This window comes from Agelaius tricolor, unplaced genomic scaffold (genome assembly GCF_023055355.1).
Source record: "Agelaius tricolor isolate 1412-34295 unplaced genomic scaffold, bAgeTri1.0.p SCAF_7, whole genome shotgun sequence".
NCBI classification, from domain to species: domain Eukaryota; kingdom Metazoa; phylum Chordata; class Aves; order Passeriformes; family Icteridae; genus Agelaius; species Agelaius tricolor.
This window is the reverse complement of record NW_027269267.1, coordinates 20,868,379-20,889,267: the sequence shown is the minus strand read 5'-3', so window position 1 is coordinate 20,889,267 and position 20,889 is coordinate 20,868,379. Positions and strand designations below refer to the sequence as shown.

At 39.6% G+C, this 20,889-nt stretch overlaps 1 protein-coding gene across 1 annotated transcript; it reads right to left on the bottom strand.

Moving 5' to 3' along the window:
- Positions 1-1,125: 1,125 nt before the first annotated feature.
- On the bottom strand, positions 1,126-14,139 carry GPR143 (G protein-coupled receptor 143). The gene is made up of 8 exons (XM_071431153.1): positions 13,773-14,139; positions 11,886-11,995; positions 8,889-8,983; positions 7,427-7,519; positions 6,832-6,941; positions 5,459-5,567; positions 3,249-3,366; positions 1,126-1,805 (listed from the first exon to the last, which is right to left on the bottom strand). The coding sequence occupies exons 1-8, from the start codon at positions 14,014-14,016 to the stop codon at positions 1,506-1,508; spliced, it is 1,179 nt and encodes a 392-aa protein (XP_071287254.1). The 5' UTR covers positions 14,017-14,139; the 3' UTR covers positions 1,126-1,505.
- Positions 14,140-20,889: the final 6,750 nt, after the last annotated feature.

The following is a 20,889-nucleotide window of genomic DNA, read 5'->3' as shown; positions in this document are numbered from 1 at the left end:
GTCCAATCATTGTTTAACACCTTTGTATCAAACAATTAGCTTAAGAAGCTGATTTGTTTTAATTAGCCAATCAATATTTTTCAGTATTGTTTCTGCTGATCCTGAATTTCTAACCTTCCCTAGACCTCCCTGAGTAACCCAGGAAGTTAAGCTTCATCTTATTTTTGCATTAACCTTTCAGCTGCCTTTAATTTTTATTATGATTATTATACTTATTTTAATTATTTCTTTTTATGGTAGCTGAAACTGAAGTGTGTTGGAAATGAAAGATGGAAACAGCCAAGAAAGTTCAGCCAAAGTGGATGTGAGCAGGATTTAAAGCCCAGGCCTGGTCACATGCTGAAGAAGAGGAGGGTGATTACTTGGGCTCAAGGGGCTTCCACCATGCCATCAGTAAACTGTGCTGTAAACTGCTTCCAGAACAACCAGACAAATCTGATTAATTCTATTTTTGATATGAAATCAAAAGCTTAGGGTAGACATAGTCATCATTGTTTCTTAACTTTCAGCCAGTCTGGGGAATTATTTGGATGTAGGTACCTAGGGCACTGCACAGAAAGAGGTCTGAGAGGATAAGGAAAGTGGATTTAATGTCTCTTCATTCAGCACATGAAGGTATAAAACAGAATACTCCTCAGAGAAGGGATTATTGATTCTACTTGTTCTGTTTCATGATGAGAACTCAGAGAGGGAAGTGTTTTATGCAAATGTTGTCTCTCAATGTACCTGCCCCAGCAGCTGCTCTCCTGTTAGGTAAGTACACATAAAGATCAGACTGAATCCATACTAAAAAACAGTTTGAGAGTTTATTTTTTCTTGAACCTGGCATGAACTGGAATCTTTGTTCTGAAGTGTTTGTGGTGCCTGTGCTGGGCTCAGTTTTTTAAAATAAAGCCTTTCAGCTCCCTGGATAAAACCGCACAAAAAATTCACATACAGAAGCTAAAAGAAGACTATGTCAGTGAGAGTCAACAGAAACAGGAAATATTTGTGCTGGAGTTAGAGTCTACTGTCACTAATGCTTTACCAGACTGTAAAGGCTGGAAATTATGGTGCCTCAGAAATCCTAGAGCTGTAATTCTGGATGAGGAATTTTATGCTGAGCAAGACAAGCAAGGCAACACATTTAAAAACCCAACATATGAATAGTCCATTTATTAAAACAAAAGACTCTTCTACCATAAGGGGGTTACAAGAGAGATTAAAAGAAAATGAATGAAAATCAATCATAAGTAACAAATATCATTGCAGAGATATACTCCTGCTGAAAAAAGGTTCAAGTCTTCATACATGTTCTAGAAGGCAAATGAAGACATTGACCATATCTCTCTGTCTCACACACTCTCTCACACAGTGTCACAAGTTACAGGAAATGACATCGAGCCACTGAGCACAAACCTAATTCCAGAGTACACAATGATTCACACATTGATGTGGTTTTGTGAGTATTGACAATGTGAAAAGGTAGACCCAGGAAAAGTTAGATCCAGCTCTGCACATAGGAACTACCAGCCCTGGTAGATGGGAGAGCTTCTGGTTAATCTCTCGTCGCTGCTGGTGTTACCTTCAGACAACATGCTGATGGCCTCGTCCGTCTGCTGGCTGTCGGTTGTCGAGATCTTCTTGGAGTCATGGATGTTGCTTTGGTAGTTCACTGGTGAGGGATAGGTGTTTTCCCCCACTGTTGATGAGGACATAGATTCCCAGGGTATTTCTCTCTTTCTCCATTTCAGGTCCACTCTCCATCCTGTCCAGCCATAGAAAGCCAATGTGAAGAGAAAGCCCTGCATGGGATTAAGAACCCCCTGGGAAAGAGAAGGGCACCAGGAGTTACACCAGCAAGGAAGGCTTCATCCTCAACTCTAGCAAAATGATTTGCATGTATTAAAAACTTCCCTTTCACTGAATGATTGCTGACTTTAAAATACACTATTTGCACTCAAATAAAAATTTAGACATCACAGATACAAACAAATAAGAGAAAAATACCATGACCTGTTTTCCAAAATGCTGAGGCCATAACAGTAAGCACAGAATGATTTTCTAGCATGAAGTTTAGCCAGTCAATCCCTTGGTGTGTTTTTAACTTTCCCCACAAGCTCTGGGCTTTTTTATTCACAAAAGCACATGTATTATTCATTACAAGCCAAATCAAATATATGAGAGGAGACACTAGCACGGACAGTCAAGCTTTTAAAAATAGCAGGAATTGATCTGTCTGGAATTGCTTTAGATTCCTGAGCCAGTGACAATGTCCATCAAAGTGGGATGGAAAAATGGGGAGAGGCACTGAAAAAGAAAATCCCAAGTGATCACCAAAAAATTTGTCTCTGTTCCCAGTGCCATGAGAGGCTTAACAAATTAATGGCTTTAGATGCTTCTATTTTTCTCATAGGAAAAGAAGGAAATTCTTTTTACAGCCATCCTAAAGCAGAGGTCAGTCCCCAGACTTGACCTCTTGCTCTCCAGGTGAGCATGAGCAAGGTCCCTGTCACATGAATGTGTTCACTCCTTGTCAGAGGAGGAGGTTGTATCACATCAGTTGCATCACTTAATCCTTCAATACCAAACTGCTCAAATGCTTAATTATACAAGTCAGGTTCAGGCCCTATGTCTATTTAACAACTCCAGAATAAATTCTCTAGGAAAATGAACCTCCACAGTCACTGCTGAAAAATTCCTTGTCAAATATTCTAATAGGAGAAAGAGGCTACAGTAAGAGACCAGCATCTCACAGCTATTTTTGGTTCCTTGTGTGAAAGATTTTTCACCTATTTGTTCCCAATAATGGTTCAAATTTAATGACATAAGTTGCAATCATTCTTTATAATAACAAAAAAACCCACCCTACTTGCAAACAGAGAATTTCCATGAAATGCCCATTTAATTGGGAAACCTTCAGGAACTGTAAGCTAAAACTTTGCAGCTTGCATTGAGGCAGAGTTTAGCAGGGTAAGGCTAGAAATCATTGTAGTTTTCTGTTGTGGATCTTAAAATGGGTAGTGATCTCTCACAGAGAGAATGCATACTCCAGTAAAAAGTTGGCCTCTAGGACATTTTTAGCAAAGTTTGCATGTGAAAAACCCTCCCATTGACTGTTCAGTCCTTTCTCTTACTTTCTGCTTTTCTTCCTTGATTTTCAGAGTGTTTATATCTCTCAAAATCATAAACCCCACACTATACAGGTGTTGTTCCACCAGTCTTACAACAGTGATTTCTAAGCCCAAATCATGTCCCAGCTGACCCACCATGATAATCCAGGTGATCAGTGCAGCACTCCTGATGTTTTTCAGGGGCATTTCATTGATATCTGGCTGCATTTCGAGGTAAAACAGAAGGGTCTCATTGATGATGTTGGATGACCAGCTATGGCAGGAGCAAAGAAGAAAAGGACAGTTACATATGGATGTGCAGGTAAAACATGCAAATTATAGAAATTAAATTCTTCAAATTATAGAAATTAAAGTCACTCTAAGAACAGTAAGATTGTTTTAATCATAGAATCATTAAGGGCAGAAAAGAACTCTAGGATGATCAAGTCCAAGATGGTTGGATTTCTTGTTAAATCTCAATCTGAAGGGACCCGTAGCTCTATGAGATCACAATCAAGGACCAGACACCTACCCACTCACCCAGGCCTAGACAATATAAATCAATATAAGAAAAAAAATCTGATAATTTTAACTTGCTGCAGAACAGTAAATTGCAGAATAAAATTAAGATCAGAAGGAAGTGTGATCCATAATGGGAATATCATGCATGCTGGCTTCTTTTGCTTGTGCCTTAGAAGAGTTGTGCTCACAGACAAGGAACTCGGTAATACCTGTTTCCAAATAAGGATGACATAATCAAGCCTCATTTATTGAAAGAAACTATGTTCTACACTAAATAGAGATTATAGGAAATGGCTGTAAGTTCCTATGACATCTGAACAGTGAGAGAAGCATTTCTTTATAGTTGTGCTGCAGCTTCAGAAACCATCAGCATTCATGTCATACTTTCTAAGGGGTTTTATATTTGTCCTCTGCACAATTATATCTTTATCACAATGTTAAACCTCCTGATCTCCCCTCCCAAATCTGTAAGCATTTCTTCTATCCTGTTTTGCCCCAACCTGCTGTCTTTGACTAAAGCATTCCATATTTGACTTCTGGGATGAAAGGAAATCTTCCCTATGCTTCTGAGATGAGATTGCCTCAGTCTTTCCCTCCAGTAACCTTTGAGAAAGTTTTTACACTCCAGACCTTATGTTTTATTAGAGCAAAATCCTAAACCAGAGCTGTGATTTTATTTTTTTATTAGGAAAGCCCAGAATGAGACAGAATGGAAATAAACAAATGTCCCCACAATATCCATGGGAAATTGGCCTTTCCTTTCATGCTTTTTCCCAGATAATCAAGCTGGCCACCATCCCTTAGGTTGCAATGCACTTCTGTGGTGCCTCTGGGCTCTTTCTTTCCACAGCCCTGGGAGCTTGGCTGGATCTCTGCTCCTTATTATTTCAGCAATTTCCAGGAAGCCATGCTGCAGGATCCCCTGCTGCTGTCTCACTCCCTCCTCTGCTGGCTACCCCACCCTTCACATTGGAAACTTCACTTCCAAGCCAAGAGGACTGTTATTCCCCCAAAAAGATAATCATTTCCTTTCAGAACACTCCAGTAGACAGCAGCCAAGAGAAGATAAAAGGGACAGCCTTTCTCCCTGCTCAGCCTGTTAAAGCAATGTAACATGCATTAATACACCTGTGTGTAAAGAAGATAAGTGGCATGTAGAGACTGCTAAGTTTGGCCTTCTCATTTTACTACTCTAGAACCAATTCTTGTTGTCCCATTCCTCTCCTCCCTATCTCTTTTCTGTCCTATGCCAAAGTACTATTTTCATGGGGAAAGATGAAATATTAAAAAAAAAAAAGAAATAATAAGAAATTTCGCACACAATCATATGGAGTTTTCTTTTCTGGCATTTCCTTATTTTCCAGTCAGTATACATGTGTTTTTCAGGCACTTGAAAACTGCAGAGCAGAGGTGGCTGCATTGTATGATCATGGTCAGAGCCATGAAGCCAGACTTAGAAACATCTTTATTGTAGGTCCTCAGTGATGTGTTTGGTGCCAAGAGGCTCTGAGAAATGTTGATTACAGAAAGTCATCTACCAGCCCACAGAGCTGGGAGCCTGCTCTACCAGACAGCTTCAGCTGATGCCCAATCTATTGGGAATTTTTTGCTATTGTTTCTTGTTGCTTTTGCTTTTCTGTTGGTTAAACATATTATCATTTCCTCACAGCCTCGTGAGTGATTCAGCTCCTTTGTGAGCTAGTTTAGAACTGCTTCTTCCTTAGATACCTTCCCTTCCAAGCATAAAGACAAACAAATGAAGCAACCCATCAGTCCTCACTCCTGTCCCTGACTCTCTCCCTCTGGGAAAAAGGCACTTTAAAACAAAATAATGCACCTCTTACCAAATGACAAATACCAGCATAATTTTGAAGAAGCGCATCTGGATCTCTGTCCCCAGACGTCTCTCGTTCTCTGTGTAAATTCCTTGTCTCCCTTTCAGTAAGGAGGCAACTGGAAAGTATACAATTATGTTCATTAATGTATGCACATCTTGTTAGTTTAGGCACAAAAATCCAGAAGATAGAGGCCTGAAAGAGGGAACAAAGGAATGGATGGATTTGTCTCCAGCAGCTGTTCAGAAGCTGGAAGGACCATTTTCAAGGAAATACAGCCTAATACTTAGGAAAATAATTACACACAGCTGGATTCCTAAAATGAAAGATACCCCACTATTTTTTTCCTCTCAATCCCACTGAAAATATGAAATAGTATGATCAACATAATTCTATTTCATAACAAAAGGTACCATGTACCTTCTGTATAATATGTGATATATGGTTATCATGTGATGTTTAAATAGAATCTTCTATCCTATTATGCACATTGTTTTTCCTTGTGTCAATGGTACAGCATTAGCAACACCTTTGAAACATGAAGATGGATTGTCAGCAAAAAAAATTATGCTGCATGCTGTTCAGATATCACAAAGAATATAAAAATGCAAAAACAAATATACAAAGAACAACTTTTTATGGGAACGACTTCTTAAAAGAACAACTGCTTCTTTGAAAATGAGTATGGCTGAGGGACAGAGAATGAATGGGATAAAGATTGAACTGAGAATACTTTATTTTCTCCAGCTTTTTTATATAATCAATGTGTAGATGAATTCAGGTACTGCAAACATCCAGCAATGATCATATTACATGCAAAGAATGCCTTGAATCTCTGACTTTTTTTCAGTCTCACTTCTTCCAAGCACTGGATAATAAATTGAACTGGAAGGTCAAGATCCCATCTGAGTTGTGTACAATTCCCATTTGTTTCATAATCTCAGAAGTGACAAAATTCTGATCACATTTTATTACATTTTTTGCTCTAGGGCTGCCAAGAAGTTAAATCAACTCTCAGATCTCACCAACTAGAATAAATTACATTTCAAAGTCAAGGCTGGTACCAAAACCCCAGTAGAGTTAAGCATCCAGAGTACATTGCCTCAAAAGCTTTAAATCAAGTAACATGGACACACATTTGCCCACCTGCAGTTAGAGGTTAATAACAGAAGAGATTTTGTGTCACCAGAATTTGTCTCTCGGGCAAATTCCCCATCAAAATGGTGTCTTCACTTCCATAGGCAACTGCTTCCCAGCCTTTGCTGTGTCTTTATGATTTAACAAGGAGCTGTCACACATCCCTGAGTACAAAGCCATGAATTTCTACAGCACTATGTTGCTAAATAACACAGACTGATTGCTGCTGGCCATTAGGAACATACCTGCTGATACTGTCCTCCTAAACAGGATTGGGTTGGCCACAAGCACTAGCAGGAGGGGGACATAGGTTGTGATGTAATGTGGAATTGCATGTTCCAAGCCATTTTCACAGCTGAGAAGAAATCATTAAAAGATTATGCATTTTTTTCCCCCCACAGCTCACTTTTCAGCCTATTCTATCTATGTCAGCCGTAACTTTGAAAAAAAAAGAAGAATGAAGAAAACAGATGCAAAAAATTTTATTTATGGATCTTTACCACCAGTTCACATGGGACATAAAGTTGATTTTAAGCATGCACTGTCAGTAGGTTTTTCTCAAATTGAAAGGAAAGCTAAAGCCAGGAGTGGGTGAAGAGTGTCTGACAGAAGCTGTATCACAGCAAGCCCAGGTGCCTGGATTGCCTGGCATATTTCTTCAGGGTCCCCTGAAGCCCAGGCAGGTATTTCAAGCATAATCACTGAAAAGAATCAGTGGGACATCCTTGGCAAAGAACAAAATGCTCAGCTTTTCAATATCTGCCTCTAAAGCTGACCAAAAGACACCCAAATGACCAGAGAGTGCCCTGATTTCACAGTCTGTTTCCAGAAGCTGCTTACCTGGAGAGAGAGGGGTAGTAAAGCAGAGCAATCCCCTCCACACAGAGCAGCACTGCCAGGCCCCAGGTCATCATGTGGTACAGCACAATTGTACTGCAAGCACCAAGCACCACAGGCACAGTTAAAGATACCCAACATCACACTGCCCACATTGCAAAGTTAAAATAGGACCCTCACTGAAAAAGAGCTTTACAGACAGGAAATTGTGCAGAACACTGGCAATACATTAAACTAAGGAAAGCAGGTGGGTGGGGGCAGTCCTTCATAAAAAGAATGAGCCAAAGCAGTTATTCAGGGGTGCACATGGAAGTCCTGTCCCCTCCAGCCTGTAGGGTGGAGGGAACAAGACTTCCTCCCTGCCCTGATTATTGAGAAGGAACCTCTGCATCTTTCATTTCTCCTGCAGACAGTAAATTAGCAGATTAAAATTTAAGAATGGAGATGAACAGTCAAATAAACCATCCTTTTGTGATTTGTAGAAAATATTTAACTTTCAGAGCTGGATACTGCTCCCATCTTAGGGAGATTCAGATCTGTGTTTGTAGAAAGTTTTTGGTGCTTACTCTTATCTCAGAATCAAGCCCAAATACACGTGATTTTTTTTGTTAACAGGGATGGGGGAAGGAGGCAGAAGTCCCATAGTTCTAGTCCCAGCTGTTTGACTAGAACCATGGGACTTTAGACTGGATAAACTTGATTTTGTAATGTTAACTCAAAAAGCCTCATTTTGGTTACACCTGCAGAAGAACCATATCCTTAGTATCTGACTGCTCTGTATGATCTGGGAACAGAGTCACGTAATTCCACTTTTATCAGCAGCAACTGAAGGTTATTTTGCTCTTCTAACAACCAACTTAGAAACTTTTTTTTCCCTGTTTGGCATTAAAGCATGGTACTTTCCAAAGGGTTTAGGCTCTTCTGTCACAGGCATTGCAGAAAAATATTTGCTAAATACATAGTTTTCTTCTGAGGGATTTTAAAAGTGTGATCAGAAGGGCAATAATGACCAACTCACTGAGAAATTGATAAAATAAAATATCAGAGAAAAAGAAAAAAACTGGAATTAACTGTATGAAATGAGCTGTATGAAGTTCAGCACTTCCCCCTCCAAATTCTCATTTTCTGTATAACACTATTTTTTTGCTGCAAAAATCAATTTCAGATGCAGGGTAGGGACAAAAATAGTCATCTCATTGCCATAAAGTTTATAGACTACAATTTGCTCCATATTTTTCCAGAGGTTACATGATTTTACATTTAAATCTAATTTGGACATAAGTCAGTATCTGAGCATTGCCCTGGCAATTTAAGCACTTAGAACACCAGACATCCCTACCATTACCTGGCAGCTATATGAGCATCAGATGGTTGTACAAGACTCACTTATACTCTTGGGCAGCTGCAAACAGAGACATACAGTGTTGGAGGGAAAAAAACAAATTCAGAGCTTTAACTCTGGTACCTCAGTCCAGCTGATCTTCTCACCACCAAGTAAGAATCAACAGCATAGCAAAACAACCACCAGAAGCCAGCACTATATAACAGCTGGATCCACATCTAGAGGGGAAAGAAGTGCCAAATGTCACAGCTGCTTCTCCAGTACCACTGGGGCAAGGAAGGGATTCAAACCTTGGCCTGCTGATTTGTTGTTTAAATGTGTGCATTTTACAGATGAGATTATGAAGTATGAACTCTTACTCAAAATCACAGGAACAGCATTGTTGCAGCCTATGGGTCAAGTTGTAGGTAAATTGAACAGCATTTGCTTTCACAGCTCATTTTCTGATTTAGAAAACCTTCATTTACCTCTCTCTTTCTAACCTGAACATGGTAAGTGAAGCCCAAAGAAATTTCTAGCGAGGGTGCTTTAATTTTAGGTTAAAATTGCAGTTGTTTCTCAGTAGCTGAGGCATAAAAATATAACTGAGGTCAGTCATAACCACAGTGTGCCTATGAATTTGTGGGTTCTGCATGTGCTGGGTGTTTTCTCCATGCACAAGATGGTTATCAAGAGAAAAACTCATTAATGAGAAAATCACTCATGCTCTGGAAGAATACACCTACTGAACTCCCTGAGTGATTTCTTCAATAAAAATCCAAAGCAAACAGGTTCAAGTCAAGCCAAATTCCACAGCATTCTTGAGTTGACCCCATGCATTTTTCCCATGAGCTTATATAGGAAAAGTGACCTTTCTTTGCCACTGTGTATAAATTCCACATTTCTTCCCCATAGGAGCTGGCTCTTTGTAATAGTCTGGGAGTGTTTTAATATTCATGCTATCTTTCCTCCAAGCTGTCTCTCAGTTCTTATCTGAATATCCTTTATCACAGCTCCATAGTAGCATCGTTTTACATCTGGAAATCAACATACTTGTTACTAAGCCAAACGTTGATGAATAGAGATCTAGCACTCCTTCCTCCAAAAGGCAAATCAAGCTGGGAAATATTTCCTTTCACCATGGGTGTAGACCCTACCTCTAGTAATTTGTGGCATGAATTATTCAGTATTTTATTCAAACATCATGATATTTTCCTAGTGCACAGGAGGCAGAAAATAAAATCCCACTCTTCCTTCAAATGCACTTTACCCTCAGAACTCAGCATGTAACTTCATCATCACATGTACATATTTGCTGCAGTTGGAAAATGCACAATTTACTACCCATAAACACACATATACAAAAATAAACCACAGTGTCTTTCCAGAAAATCCAAAATCCACAGAAAAAACTGCCTCCAAAAATAATATAAATCAGATGCACTTAAACCCTAAAGCTTCATATGATACCTTACTTTTTAGCTTGCTGCAGTGCCTGAAAGGGCACCCCTCTGCAAACCATTCAAGGGAGATGTCTGAAAGTTTCACTATTTGCAGTTTGTATAGGCTTGTGGTTAAGAGAAATAAAACAACAGTACTAAAAGAAAAATAAAATAGAATGGGAAACATTTTATTAACTCACATGAGAATACATTAGGGGAAATGAGTGGAAGAAGGGTTATTTTTCATTCCAATATAGTTGAATCTAAATTTAAAATGACTCAAATTACAGCATTTTCCTGGAGTACAAGTAAGGGAAAATAAAAATTCTGGTAGACCACTATGCTGCTCACCATCTAACCTGAAATTCAAATGAAAAACAGTCTGCATACAGTACCCTGTCATGTTTAAAAATACATTTTTATGTGTTATGGGCCAGAAAGTGAAACATGAGGAGGAATGGGTTTTGAGTAGGACATTCTTGCTGCACGATATTGAGATTGTTGGTTCTTTCTCAATGAAAAAAACAACAGCATTTGCATCTAATAAGCAAAACTTAAAGATGTGTGATAGAATTGAGAATTGATAGATGTATACAATTTATATTTGTCTCCATGGCACAAAACTATCCTGTTTGAAGCTGCTTTTATATAGGAATATAAAGCACAGCGAGTTCAATTTGGCACACATTGCTTTCTTTTAAAGCTACTGAAGCTGAAGAATTTTCTTTACATGCAACCTATCCCCTTCCACATTGTAAACTTTGAACTGCAAAGCTAATACTGCTATTGCTCATGCATTAATTCAGTGGAGATCCCACATGCCTATTGCATCTGTGTGAAGTGATGCTCTATCTTACTTGTCATTGTCAATGTTTTGGTCAAAATTGTGACCTTTATTCTTGTACAGTAAGCTCAAATTCTATTTCTCAGTGGTTTTATTATAAAATTTGGAACTGAGTTTCAATGTGTACTTTTGGAGTGCATTTACATTTTCTTATTCTTGCATTTTAATCCAGAAGATACTTAATTAGACTTGGGCAGATGCAGTCATTGAGATGCAGCCCAGCAATCTGAGCTGAAATCCCACATGGCAGGGACAGACTTTCTGCCAGCAGATTTGTGGCTATGAGTATATTTCTCCTGCTGTCTAAAACACACACTCTCATGCCACAAAAGCTAATTTGAGCTACCCAAGTTGCTGGTTTCAGGAGGTCCTTGCTGCACCACACAGGCTGCAGTTTCTGACAGAGAAGACAGACAGAAAACCTCACACTGCCAGTGCAACAGAGCCACTGGGGCATTGGTGGTGCTGTGCCAGCACAAACCCAAACAATGCTTCACAGCCCTTTTGGGGCTGCTTGTATCCTTTTGGTTCCACACCCCTGACTTTGGCATACTCCACTCCCCTGGTACTCCTGGAGGAGTGAACACCTCAGAACTCGTGGGATCAGTGTGACCCAGCTGCCCTAAATCCCTGCCCACCATGCAGCCCCATCAGCACCCTGCCTGCCCTGACCCAGGCTCACAGAGGGAGGCATGAATGCACTTGCAGGGGTGGGGCAGAGGCTGAAACTCTCATATCCAGGCTCTGACTCACAGCCACATTTCCTTTTGGACACAGCAGTTTTCCTTTCAGATCCCCCTGTGGAAGGACCCACAATTGGGAGCAGAAGAAAGGGGGGATGAGCTGGGTACCTACCGCGCTCCCCACACAGAAAGTGGAAGGCCATACGTCAGTCCCGTTCACCACAGAAATGTTGGCTATGAAGCCTGGGAAGCCCAGCCATACACTTGACCTGAAGATCATACCTAAAGAAAAAGAAATGCATTAATGCTTTGAATCTGCTGGTGTGATTTGAGTCACATGCTTTTCCCTGGCCACATATTTCACATGGCAGCCCAGATTTTGTGTGTCTACAGGAAGGCGACGGCTGCAGAGGAGCACAGCAGGGACAACTGTGCTATTTAAATGTCAGTGGGATCATTCAGGGAAAGTAGCCCCAAGAGCTGGAAGCTGCTGGGACTTAAAAGTTACAGAGATTAGGATCTCACTTGGAGATGGTGTCACATGCTTCCCTAACATAAACTGGATAGCATTTAACATAAACACTAAATAACTGTTTACCAGCATAGATTCATACACTGATATTCGCTACTCTATAAAACCCCCCACTGCAGAAAAGAGTTATTTTTCATTTTTCTCTGCCTTCATTTTACAAGCAGCTCTTTTCCTCTGTCACAGGACTGAGAAAAAGCAGCACTTCTGAATTAGGTAACAACAAGGCTCTTTTAAAAAATGAACTTAGACTTTGTTAGTGAGATTTTCTGGGTTTGCTTGAAATAAAGCACCAACAGGAAACAGAACAAATTGACCAGGTTTCCCACCAAGAATGAACTGTATTAGACTCATCCACTGAAGTGAGTCTAATACAAAAACAACAACGGATTTGAGTTTGAGTTTGCCAGTGAAAGAGGAAAAGAGAAAAATGACTTTGTCTACTGTTGGCTTCATCTGACTGAAAGGACCTTTTCCAGGTGCATGGCCATATGTATTTTCCATATCTCTTTCTTTACTTCCTTTATAATTGGTTTAGTACTGGTACTTAATAGGTACTGTGAGAGAACCTGGCTGGGTTTGAAAGGGGAAGAGAAATGAAACACAAAGACACACAGACACTCAGATACACAGACTCACACACAGCCCCCAGCAGTGAGACAAAACACCACTACTTCTATTACCTAATGTGAGGGGGGAAAATGCTACTGTAGAAACAAACTTGTCCTGTATTTTCATAGCACATGTCATGATAATTTATACCATAATTTATACCATATATATATACTAATATATACATATATATATACTAATATATACATATATATATACTAATTTGACAGTAAATGACTGATGGGAAAAATTACCAAATGACTGATGGGACAGCTTAACACATGCTAGTTTTATTTTGACTCATGCATTCTGTTTTAGTCTCCACTGGTTTATTCCTCCAGACTATCCACCAGGGTCTGGGCAGCAGGTTGTCCTTGATAAGGTAGCTTTACTCACATTTCAAAAGCCTGTGTCCAGCATGATCTCTGTGCAGCTGCAAGTCAAACTCTTTTTCTGTCAATGTGATGTGCCCAGAGAAGCAGCTGGCACATGAGCAAGGGGCACACTTGGTCCACAAGGATTTGAGGGCATAGAGGACAGTGGTTTTCAAATGCAGTCCTATGGATTGTCTAAATGTTTGATGTCAGATTTATTTTCCAATGCGCTGCCTCACCTCCACTTTTATGCCTTACTCTGAGAAGCAGTTGCCATTCTAGATCTTAATTTGTTTTAAAGCAGAGATTTTGGTGTAGATTTGTCAGGAGCTTTCACTTCCACAGTATAACTGTCAAACAAGAACCTTCTCCCCAAGGAGCCATAATTTCCTGATCTCACTTAGTCCAAATTTTCCTGTGAACACAAACAGCATGCTTCCCTCAGAAATCTCTGCTGTCCACTCACCAGCTTCTGAGGTCAGTGGTACCTCAGAGCAAAAAGAACCTGTTACAGCCATGGCAAGGACATCAAGCTGGCACTTACCTACGCCTCCGAGGATGTCACAAATGGAGATAAGGAGAAGGATGGTGGAGGAGGAGGAGGCTTTGGGCATCTTCCGTGGGCTCTGTCCCTTCTTTGGCAGGAGCTGCAGGATGGTCAGTAGCAGGCTGATGGAGGCACTGCCAATGCAGACTCCACAGAAGACTTCAGGCTGGAAGTTCATCACCAGCTGTGTAGCTGCATCCCTGTTTGGGCAGCAGTAGGTTTCTAACCTTGGAGAAGCCATGAAACCTACGACTGGTGGAGGGGCCCCAGGAGCAGAAGAAAATGCTGTTGCTTCCCCAAGGCAGCATTCACTTTTCCTTCACCCTCCCCATTAGTCCTCGGTGGTGAGAATCACGCGATTGATGGATCATGTGCTGCTGCTGCTGCTGCTGCTGGAAGTAAATCCCCTAGAGCTGCCTTTCTCAGCCTCTCCTAGCAAGGAGATCATATCCGAACAAGAAACCACAGCATAATCTGAAACATGCCCCATGCTCGCTCAGAGCCATTGGCAGCAGTTCACTCACATATTTCTGCTTGCACAGTGATACAGGAAGACTTAAACTCGTCAGAGCATTGAAGATGGTTTAAAATAAATAAGGATGCAGATACCAAAGTGGAAGCATTACATTTTAATTGTGTTTCTCTTTAGCCCCATCCCACACAGCACCCTTTAATTACCTCAAATTAATTGAAAAGATGAGTCCAGACACAAGCAGTCCCAGCCTTTACAGGGAAGAGCAGGGATATAAATCCACACCCTAACCCAAATCTCAGTTTTAGTGATCCAACCCACCCATCTCTGTAAATAAAATCAGAAGCACAATACCCTATCACTGTAGAAAGAGATTACACTTGGGAAGAAAATATTAACCTCATCCTGTTTAAATTGCAAGCACAAAAAATCCTTTCTTTAGTCAGTACTGTCTGCATTAGATCAGCTTGACAGGGAAAATTCCAGGACTTAGGATTTCTCAATAACATATTTCTCTGTCTCGCTCTCTCTTTTTTTTTTTTTTTTAATTTGGTAAGGATTTAATATGAAAACAGGAACTTGACCTGCAATATTTGGTTTTCCTTGGTAAGTTTGACAATATCTTTTATGACAGGGGGCCTGCGAGATACAGCAGCAAATAAATACAAACATAAACACAAAAAGTAATTCTTCCCTTTAAACTAAGTCTCAAACTCCCTGTATCAGCTCTCACCCTTCCAGAAAATTTGTTTATAGGGACACATTCAGGAAATACAGGAGGGAACATTGCCAAAAGACTCAAAGTCATCAACATGTTAAATAACACAGTCATGGATTTTATAATTTGTTCTTATAGGGATAAGAACAAATGACCTAACCTTTTTTTTTTTTTCCCAATGATCTGGCTTATTTTTTTGGCAGAAATTTGAGGTGCTACTGAATGACAGTGGAATGTTTTGTGTGTAGTGTTTATGAAGACAGGTGAGTGAGCTGGATGTTGCAATCCTACAGTTTGTTGCTACCGTGCATACAAAAACATACTGGGGACAGCAAGGTGGCAAAATCAGATTGCTCTGCTCCAGAAATATAAACTCATGCTGAGGTTGTCAATACAAGACTCTGTCATCAGTACAAGTCTGGGACTCCTCAGGCTTTATTCCACCTCTGCTAGAGCAGTGGGGCATGGAGTTGCCACATTTCTGTCAAGAAACTACATTGAAACCTACCTGGCTACTAAAGAACAAAGGAATTACAGTCCACAGAGACAAATGATTAGTTAAAATTAAACCATCATATGCTACTTATACAATTCAAAGACATATAAATGAAAAAAAGTTTGCTCTAATTTGAAGGAAAATTTATATTGCTTGGCTATACTTAGAAGAGAAAAACTATGAAATTTTAGAGAGAAACTGTTTAATAGAAGATTTTCATTCCCACTATCAGTTTCTAAAATTGTTCCCTTTGCTATTTCTGTAGCCATTTTCTTTCTTTCAAAAATTTGAAAAGCATGTCAAGTCATTATCCTGATTGTTTGTTCTGGCTTACAGATAGGAATGTTTTCTGTATTTTGCTTTTTCTGCTTATTGTTTGTTTTCATTGATCTTGACTGTGATCTTCTACTCTGCCCATGTGGATTTACCATTTTATTATTATAACTTCTCTCTCCTTTTTTTTTTAAGCCACTTTGAAACTACTTTCATTCCTCTATTGTACTCCTATACCCTGGAGATTAATTTTTTTATATGTCCCTTCTTTTCTTGCCACAGTTTTGCCAGCTGTGCCCACTCCTTTTATTCCTTTACTCCTCTGAGTGGAGCATTGGTTTTTAACCTCCTCTCCTGAGTTCCTTCCCTCCTGTAATTTCTCAGGACTTGATTTCATAGTTTCTTCAGAGGGAGTATGTGGTTCTTATTGGAAGCAAAGCACATGACCTGTAGCATACCTAATGCAAAAAGGAAAATTAAGTGACCCATGAATGAACTGATACTTACCATGATAGAAGTAGAGGTGTCTAAAATATGCCAACATTTGAGGCTGAGTGGGAGATGCATCTACCAAATTAATGAGCCATGCAACACCTCAGCTGGTAAGAGCTAGCTAGTCTCTGGTTCTCATTGCTGGGCTCAAAGTATAGACAGTTAGAAACGTCAAAGAAATTCAAAACTGGTTTGGCAGTCATACTCAAGATTAATTTGGCTTCTTGTGAATATGAAAATAAGAAGATAAAAGGTGGGGACAAAAGCAAAGGAAGCAGAAAAGTAGTGAAACAAATAAGAGAATACTGATTATGTCTTGTTAAGGACCTTTATTTAGTATTCTACAAAACTTGCATCGTTCTACAGGTCCTAATTCCCTACTCTCTGAAGTTATTGACACAATTCCTGTTGCATCAGCCAGTGTACAAGACAGGCAGACATGGTATGTCTCATTTCTGCACCAAGACAGGATCTCAACTAAGCAAATGATGTAGCTTGGAGACAACCATTAGCACACATACAAGAAACACTAAAAATAAACCCCTCCTGGCATTGCAAACAGCAATCAATCACACTCACAGCACAAGTACAACATTGCACAACATTGCATAGCACTGAAAATTCCAGTCACGATTTTGGACATTGGCAACAGTGTGCTTAACAAGACTGTGTTCCTTTGGAAACAGCTATGTGCTCCATACTTTTAGAAATACCTACTCACTCTCTTCTTGGACCCAGAACACAGCCTTTCATCCCAGTCTGTGACCAGTTAAGATGAAACACTGGCTTGCCTGCTTCGAAGGGAAAGCAACAGGTTTACAAAAATATGACAGGCATGCACTTGAGTTGTTAAGGAGTGTGGGTATGGCTTATGTTTGAGTGTGCAGCTGCACATACTTTAATCACTGTTTTAATTAAATTTGGGACTACAGCACTGGTTTACAAAGGAAAAGGAAATTTGTGGAAATAGAGACAGAGGATAGCTTAGTTTTGCTTATGTGTACAGTTCAATGCACCACTGCCTGACAGTGAAGATCTTAGCCACCTCACAAATGTAAAAGCTATACTTTGTCAAAGTTCAGGATCTCATTGTCTTTTACACATTACCTGACATAACATTTCCCAAACTGAAGAAAGCTAGGTCTGTCTTCAAGCTCAATGGATGCAGTTATGATCTCTGAAACAGATCCTGCAAAATGTTCCTTAAACAAATCTTCCACATTCTTTAGCACCATTCTTTATTTTATCTACCCAGACCTCCTGCAATTAGATTTAATTTGGAAAAAACTGTGAGACATGTTTATCCCATAATTAGCTGTACTAGTTTTTAAAATGTAACTTAAACCTTTAACTTAATGCATAACTGAAATGAATGGATAAATTCACACTCCATTCTTGCTATTTCTAGTTTTCTGTAAAATTAGGGATCTTGGAACAATAGTGATACTCAAGGTGTAATGTTTTATAACAGATTATAACAGCTACTGCCTCCATTAAAAACTCCTGAAAGAAAAACCGAGGAATCGCTTTCCTTCCCTCTGTCTTTTAAATACAATTATAGAATTGTAAAATAATAATTTACTTTTAAGGATGGTGAATATTAATTTCAAAGGCTGAGGATAAATGTATCTCATTTGAATAAAGGTAATAATATTTGAGTTCTTTTTGTTTTCTCAAAGAATAAAAACATAAATATATCAAATGAGTGTGCACTTGAGCATCTAAATACCTGTGTGTATTTGACTGATGCAATCAAAAGACTTACTACATACCTTCTCCAGGGAAATGTTATCTTATCTGGCTTTTGTGAAGAAACACACACAAATTAGTTTTTTAAACTGTACCCCTAATGTATTTAAATTAGCAAACAAGATTTATACAGATGAGGTACAAAATTACTGAGTGGAAAAATTTGTCCATAAAACTGAAGAAAACTATTTTTGCTTAGGGATTGGAAGACAAAAATCCCTAATTCCCTAGGCCAGTGCTGAGAATATTACAGTCCTTGAGCTTGCCTTGAGATGGATTTTTGTGGCCAGCCTCATTTCTCAATGAATTCCACCTTTAGTCATTGTCATCGTTACACTATTTCACAGAACAAAAAGATCTCCCAGTTTCAGCAATGTGTAATAAAGAGACTTTGTCCCACACCTATGCACACTACAAGATACAGTTTGAACAGGAACTGACAGATGAAGAAGACTGTGAAAAGAAAGACTATTATCTCCCACACACTATGATACTGAAAATTGGATAGTAATGTTTGTAGGCATGTACCCCAACCTACAAAAGTTGAATGTCTATCCTGTCCTCAGTGTCTTCCAAAGGAAGAATAATTTCCCTCAGGAGAAATTAGGTAGGACACTCTTATATCCTTGATACAATTGCTAGATGGTTGGATCTTGTTAGATTACATCTCCCACCACCCAGCTGTTATATTCTCAAAGCCCATTAGCACAAAAAACTTCTCTTATAAAACCTTTGTCCTCAGCCCAGTCTATGTAATCTAATCAAAATATACTTCAGCACTAACTTCACTGCTCTTACAGTGCAAGAACTCTCCAAGGCTCTATTGAATTGATAAAAATCTCAGTGTACCATAACCAGTTAGATGGTCTTGTTGTACACTGTAAACAAGTGTTAACTGAAGGCAAATCAGACAAAATGTACAGTCCAGGTCCAGACCACAGACACCAGACAATGTTCCTCTTAAAAACCCCATGAGCTTCACTAGGATTTTAACTCTGCAGTGGTTGCATGGCCAGCAGTCAGACCTGCAGCATCCTGAGAATGGGTGAAGGGAAGTTTGAACCTTCTATTCCACAAATTGTTGTCTTGAAGTCTCTGAAATGAGCAGATGGCTAAAAAACACAGCTTAGCTTGCTCAGAGAATCCAGAGGAAATGCAGTAATAGCAGCAGAAACATTTTAGTGCAGAAAGGATTTGTGATCCACTCTTTTGACTTTTCTGCTCTTCAGGATTAAAGACCACAACTTCATTGTCAGAGGTGGACTTCAAAGTCCAGAGTGGAAAAAGTAATGAGCATCCAATGTAGTTTACTGGATATACATTTAGGTGAGCAATAGAGCTACATTATACTTTTATATTCCAGCTTGGCTACATCAGCTACTTCTATTAGTCAGTTTCCTATGAGCAATATTCCAATAAATTGATTGGTCCTAAAACAGCTTCGGAAAAGCAGTGTTCTGAGAATGATCCTCTGTGTACCTTTAATACTCCACAAATTCAGACCTTCAAAAATAATTGAACTTCGAGGTTCTGATCTGTGTTAACAAAGAAGAAGGGCGATGTACCCCCACCCCAAAGCTGTTTCCTCTGGACTTTATTAACAATGCTCCATTGCCATGAGTCTGCTTTACACAAAATTCAGGCTAAGGAAGCAATACCTTCCACAGCCTCATCCTTTCTAAGCCAAACACCAGCCAAGGAAAGCTAATCTGAATGTTGCACTTTTTCTCATGTGTATGACTCAGAAGGATTCCCTCAAATATCCTATCAACTGCTAGCAGATCTGTTAGCAGAACTGAGAGGAGACCACACCTATACCTTCAGCAAAAAGGGGCATAGCAGTCTGTGGGCAAGACGCATGCATAGAAAGAACTTCTTCTCCCTGGACTCCTGGGCATGCCCAAACCAGCCTTCCATCATCCTTAATATCACCACATTAATGCAATAACCTGCATCTGCCACTGCTGACCACAGCCTCTTAAGCACACGTGATGCTTTAGGGCAAACTCCTATGGCACTGCAACAAAAAAGAACATGTACTTCATGCCTTATGCATGCTTAGATGGACTCTCACAAGGTTCTGCATCCTATGACCTTCACCTGGACATGGTGCATGTTCTGTGTAATCAAGCTGAGGGTAGAAAGGTCAGTTGTAATGCAGAAACTGTGTCTGTTTATAGAAAGCACTGAGAGATTTATTTATACATGGCTGATTGGCAGAAAAAGGTCTGTTTGGGGCTAGCTAGCAAATGAAGACAAAGTCCAAATACCAGATTACAAGGCTTTTGTCTGCTCTTAGGCATTCTCCAGCCTCTTGCTATTTATCTTACCTTTTAAAAGCCTTCGGAGCATTCTCTGCACAAAGAGCATTTAAAACCCTCCCTTTGCATTTTCCATGACCATCTTGGCTCCACTGACCATCTTCAGCAAGTACAGAATTCAGATATAACATGTTGTGGTATCAGAGTTTAAATGCATTAAAGACTCTTCTTAGCCTCTGAGACTATCGCTCATGTATTTAAAATGGGACAGTGTTTTAGGGTACATGAGAGGAAGCGGCACAGTACAGTTTGTGCAGAGAATGTTATCATGTAACACGTGTTATCAAAGAAGATGGACCATGAAAAGCACTCCCTAATGTACCATGATCAGAAACTTGGTAGCAAGAATAAATATTACAAATGATGCTTCACTGAAATGATGAAACTTCATGAAACAAAAAAATTTCCCAGGTTATTGAAGCTGCAATGCACATACATTGATCAAATGCAGCTATATAGTGTATATATGCATATGCTGCTGGACTCTCTTCCACAACTAAAAAATCATGGCATCCTTAGGGCCTCACAGTAATGGTCCCTGGCCCACATCATCCCCCAAACTGTGTCCAAGTGCTGCCTAGTCAGCCTGCTGA

Bases quoted from the DNA above. Each gene is read 5' to 3' on its own strand.
- GPR143 (XM_071431153.1), bottom strand. From the start codon at position 14,016: ATGGCTTCTCCAAGGTTAGAAACCTACTGCTGCCCAAACAGGGATGCA. The intron at 6,942-7,426 runs GTAAGCAGCTTC...ATTTCTTCTCAG, and splicing joins TACTACCCCTCTCTCTCCAG to CTGTGAAAATGGCTTGGAAC. The intron at 5,568-6,831 runs GTATGTTCCTAA...TATACTTTCCAG, and splicing joins TAGGAGGACAGTATCAGCAG to TTGCCTCCTTACTGAAAGGG.